This window comes from Elephantulus edwardii, unplaced genomic scaffold, assembly GCF_000299155.1.
Source record: "Elephantulus edwardii isolate Elephantulus edwardi_28Jun2011 unplaced genomic scaffold, EleEdw1.0 scaffold00006, whole genome shotgun sequence".
NCBI classification, from domain to species: Eukaryota; Metazoa; Chordata; class Mammalia; order Macroscelidea; family Macroscelididae; genus Elephantulus; species Elephantulus edwardii.
The window spans coordinates 26,522,728-26,527,488 of NW_006399756.1; the positions used below are offsets into that span (position 1 = coordinate 26,522,728).

General features: G+C 56.7%; 1 protein-coding gene across 1 annotated transcript; it reads left to right on the plus strand.

Annotated features, from left to right (window-relative positions):
- The first annotated feature begins 206 nt into the window (after window positions 1-206).
- Window positions 207-1,865, plus strand: ITPRIP (inositol 1,4,5-trisphosphate receptor interacting protein). The gene has a single exon (XM_006880174.1). The coding sequence runs from the start codon at window positions 207-209 to the stop codon at window positions 1,863-1,865; it is 1,659 nt and encodes a 552-aa protein (XP_006880236.1).
- Window positions 1,866-4,761: the final 2,896 nt, after the last annotated feature.

The window sequence follows — 4,761 nt, forward strand, 5'->3', positions numbered from 1 at the left end:
CTGATACGGCATTTGGTTTATTATAAATATTTAGTATGAAATTTGGCTTCCCACAGAAAGGGACAGCGGGGTAGATGGGGGAACTGCAGGACACGCGACAGCTCTTTGGGGCAGAGGTGGGTGTGAATTCCGAGAAGATGTGATGTTGAGAAGCGCGCAGTGTGACTGTAGGTCTCTCTCTCTCTGTTCCCAGGAAAGCTTCAGCCATGGCGCTGGGGCTCTTCCGAGTGTGCCTGGTGGTGGTGACGGCCATCATCAACCACCCGCTGCTCTTCCCACGCGAGAACACCACGGTGCCCGAGAACGAGGAGGGCATCATCCGGCAGATGCAGGCGCGCCAGGAGGAGCTGCAGCTGGAGCAGCTGCGCCTGGAGGAGGAGGTGGCGCGGCTGGCGGCTGAGAAGGAGGCGCTGGAGGAGGCGGCCGAGGAGGCCGGGCCACAGGGCGAGGCACATGCGTCCTGGGACCTCTGGAGCACGCTCTGCATGATCCTCTTCCTGATGATCGAGGTGTGGCGCCAGGACCACCAGGACGCGCCCTCCCCGGAGTGCCCGGGCGGCGACGAGGACGAACTGCCGGCCCTGGGGGGAGCCCCACTCCAGGGTCTCACGCTACCGGACAAAGCCACCCTGGGCCGCTTCCACGAGCGCTGCATCCGGGGGGCCACAGCCGATGCCGCGCGCACCCGGGAGTTCGTGGAGGGCTTCGTGGATGACCTGCTGGAAGCCCTGCGGAGCCTCTGCAACCGGGACACGGACATGGAGGTGGAGGACTTCATCGGCGTGGGCAGCATGTACGAGAACTGGCAGGTAGACAGGCCGCTGGTGTGCGACCTCTTCGTGCCCTTCGTGCCGCCTGAGCCCTACCGCTTCCGCGCAGAGCTCTGGTGTTCCGGCCGCTCGGTGCCCCTGGACTGCCAGGGTTTCGGCCAGATCAAGGTGGTCCAGGGCGACGACGACACGCCAGGCTGCATCTGCGACAAAACCAAGCTTGGGGAGGACATGCTGTGCCTCCTGCATGGCAAGAACAGCCTGGTGAGGCCCGGGGCAAAGATGGAGGACCTGTTGTGTGCCAAGACGTCACCCTATGTGGACACCATGCAGGTCATGAAGTGGTTCCAGACGGCCCTCACCCGGGCCTGGCACCGCATCGCCCGCAAGTACGATTTCGACCTGGCTTTTGGCCAGCTGGACATGCCGGGGTCCCTGAAGATCAAGTTCCGCTCCGGCAAGTTCATGCCCTTCAACCTGATCCCGGTGATCCAGTGTGAAGACTCTGATCTGTACTTTGTCTCCCACCTTCCCAAGGGACCCTCTCCGTGGAGCCCGGCGTCCAGCATGGACTGGCTCCTGTCCTTTGCTGTCTACGAGCGACACTTCCTCAGGGTGATGTCCAAGGCCCTGCCCGAGGGGGCCTGCCACCTCAGCTGCCTGCAGATCGCGTCCTTCCTGCTGTCCAAGCAGAGCCGCCTGACTGGCCCCAGCGGCCTCTGCAGCTACCACCTCAAGACCGTCCTGCTGCACCTCCTGCTGGCCCGCCAGGCCGCAGACTGGACAGCCGGCCAGCTGGACATGCGGCTGCACGATCTGCTGCGCTTCCTGGAGAAGAGCCTGCAGGAGAAGAAGCTCCATCACTTCTTCATCGGCAACCGCAGGGTGCCCGAGGTGGCCGGCCTCCCGGAGGCCATCCGCAGGGCGGAGCCCCTCAACCTCTTCCGACCCTTCATCCTGCAGCGAGGACTCTACCGGAAGACTGTGGACTCCTTCTATGAGATGCTCAAGAATGCCCCGGCCCTCATCAGCGAGTATTCCCTGCATCTCCCTTCTGATCACACCAGCCTGCCCCCAAAAGCTGCTGTCTTGTAAAGCATCTGGGACTCAGGTGGCCTGGCAGGTCCACATGTCCGACTGCCTGGAGGCATCTGAAAGCCTATCCTGAGCAAATGGTCAGCTTTGCTGGGAGCCACAGCCCAGTGTGTCCTGGAGAGCAGAGGAAACTATTCCAAGCCGAAGCCGGTTTGCTGTTGTCCCCTTGGGGTGTGTTCCTGAGGATGGTGTTGGAGTCTAGGGGCCGAGCCTTTGCCATCTCACTGTTAGATCACCATGAATGGCCAAGACGCTGTCCAAACCTCTAATGGACACAAGTTAGAGACAATAGTGACTTGGGTGTAATTATTATTATTTTAATATCACATGCCCAGTCTTTACTTGAATATCAAAACGTCAACAGAGGATCTGCAGTAATGCTAATGGAACCTGTGTTAGGAGCCGTCCTCAGGAAGCTTTGGCCCCTGCCAAGGCACTGGAGGGACAGAGGTGGAAGCTCACAACCTTTGAGTTTCCCCTGCAAGAGAGGGAGCCCATGGCGTCTGCACTTCCATATAAACTGTTCAGAGAAAAGCCTTTGTGGAAATTCAAGGCCTAACTAACATGCCTGTTCCACAGAAAGGGATGCTTGGTGGCAGTTTTAGAGTTGGCCACTTTTTTAGCCACATTGGTCACTCAGAGGCACCCACCTCCTCTTCCCTCCTCTTTCTCCCATGGTTGTGTTGAGTCCTAAGCATTGTGGGTGCTATAGATGGTGCTGTACAAGCCCAGTGGCCCGTTTAGTCTCCCTTCAGGGGGCCCTTTGACTTCATGGTGGTGGGGATAGGATGAGTGACTGCTGTATGGAAAGAACTGCTCTAGAGAAAGAAGTGAGCCTGGTGTCTAGGTGCTGGCATCTGGCATTTGTCTGGCCTCTGAGAGAAAGTGGCTGAGCAGCGAGGGGTGCCGTGGCCGGGTGTTTTCCTGATGGGTCTCAATCCCAGATGTGCTTGGAAGCAACGAGCTTCAGTCACCAGACCCCAGGTCCTTAAGCTCTTTACTCTGGTAGATCCACCTCATTACACACAAGCTGGCCTCTCCCTGGACCTCACTGGCCACACAGCTACCCCAGGTGCAAAGAGCCTAGCAGAGGCACATGGACTCACACCCCAGGCTGTTGTGAGAGCCGCTGCCCTTGAGTGGATGCCTGAGCCTGTAGCCTGCACTGTACTCCATCCCCAGGCCTGTCCAGGAGCGTGGGGGGCCTCTCTCCCCAATACAACATCACTCGTTGAGGTCCTCTCTCTTGGCATCGCCTCTGCTGAGGGCCAAGGAAGAGGCAAGGATGAGGCGGAAGGTGACTCCTTCACCAGCACCTGTCTTCTCCCTCCAGAAATCAAGCTGGTCCTCAGGTAACACCCATTTCAGCAATGGTGTCCGGGGTCCCTCATGACCTGAACAAAGGAGTATGTCCCCTGTCTCCACCCGCAGAGTGCCCTCGCCCAGACTCAGAAAGCTCGAGATGGTGGAAAGTTTGTGTGGTGAGCTTAATTCATTGCAGAGACTCAGCTGTGAGTGGGATGCAGCAGCCTGTCGGGGACTTTCCTGAGTGGACAGGGGTTCGACCTCGGTCTGCCCTTTCCTGGCCCTGCAGCACTGACCACGATGCAGGGCATGAGCCAGAGCAAGTGTGTCCCAGTCCCTTTCCACTGGGGTTCATTTCCCAATTCCAGGCGGATTTCCTTATTTATTATCTCGATGCCTTTCTTTCCTTCTTTAGCTCTATCCCACTGGGCTTTAAAGAGACCCCAGCAACCAAGAACGGGCCACCCATCTTCTCACTTTCCCTTTTGCTTCTGGGAAAAATTTGAATGGGAAAACCACCTTTTGATGTGTTTCTGTAAAAGACCACAGATCCCCGCGGGGCAACGGGACTCTTTTATGTACCAAAGCTGCATCTGAAGCAGAGATCGGAAGGCTCTCTGCGGCCACTTGATCTCTCATGCTGCCTTATTTATAATAAAGGAGGAATTCACTTCTTGAAAGGACTCGACATGGTCACAGTGTTTCTTTATCACTTCAGGAAAGCTGTGATGCTCCCAGGGCAGAGTCAGGGAGGGGGCTGAATTTCCTGTTGACAAACGGAAGCTTTTACTCCCCTTTTATTCTTAAAAGAAATAACAAAATGGAACCTTTTCTGGCCGCCTTTTGAGGTAGCTGTGCACCAGCTGCAGAGATAAAGAAGCCCCGCAAAGCCAGCTGTAGGGTGGGTTCCAGCATCTGGACCTCACTGCAGAGTGCATGGAAGCTGGGAGTGAAGGGACAGACTGTCTTTTCAATGAAGAAGGTCTAGTTCCCTGGGGCACTCCCCCCACCTTGGGACAGTCTCCGCGCTCTTCCCGAGTCTCCATTCCTGAGGCTGCCTGGCTGCCCAGTGTCTGCATTCTTGCTTACACAGCAACTCTGGACAGTGTTTACCCCCTGACAAGGGAGACCCTGAGGGTCAACTAGTAGTAAGGTTGGCAGTTCAAACTCACCCAGAGGCGCCTTGGAAGAAAGGCCTGGAAATCTGCTTCCAAAATGTCACAACCTCAAAAACACTGAAGGGTTCAGCTCCTTCCTGCACGTGTGGGGTCGCTGTGAGTGGGAATCGATTCAATGGCAACTGGTGAGTGAACTGAGTGGGTGGCTCAAGGCCCAGCTGTTAGATTGGAGGAGGCCTCTAGCTCCCCCACACCCTCCCTGCCCTGTCTTTACACCTGTCTGTCTGAAGTGCAGCCTGGGCTGAGAATCTGAGATCAGATGACAATCAAGTTTGTCATCAGAATCACCAGGAAGGATTTGATTTGATCAAATGTCCAGACCCCATTTTAGAGTGCCCGGGACCTGTCTCTGGAGCGGCCAAGTAAGATCCTGTCTGGTAAGCTTTCCAGGTGGCACTTGGCACTTCTTCCCA

What these genes read in the sequence shown, in the direction of transcription:
- ITPRIP (XM_006880174.1), top strand. Translation starts at nt 207, where the DNA reads ATGGCGCTGGGGCTCTTCCGAGTGTGCCTGGTGGTGGTGACGGCCATC.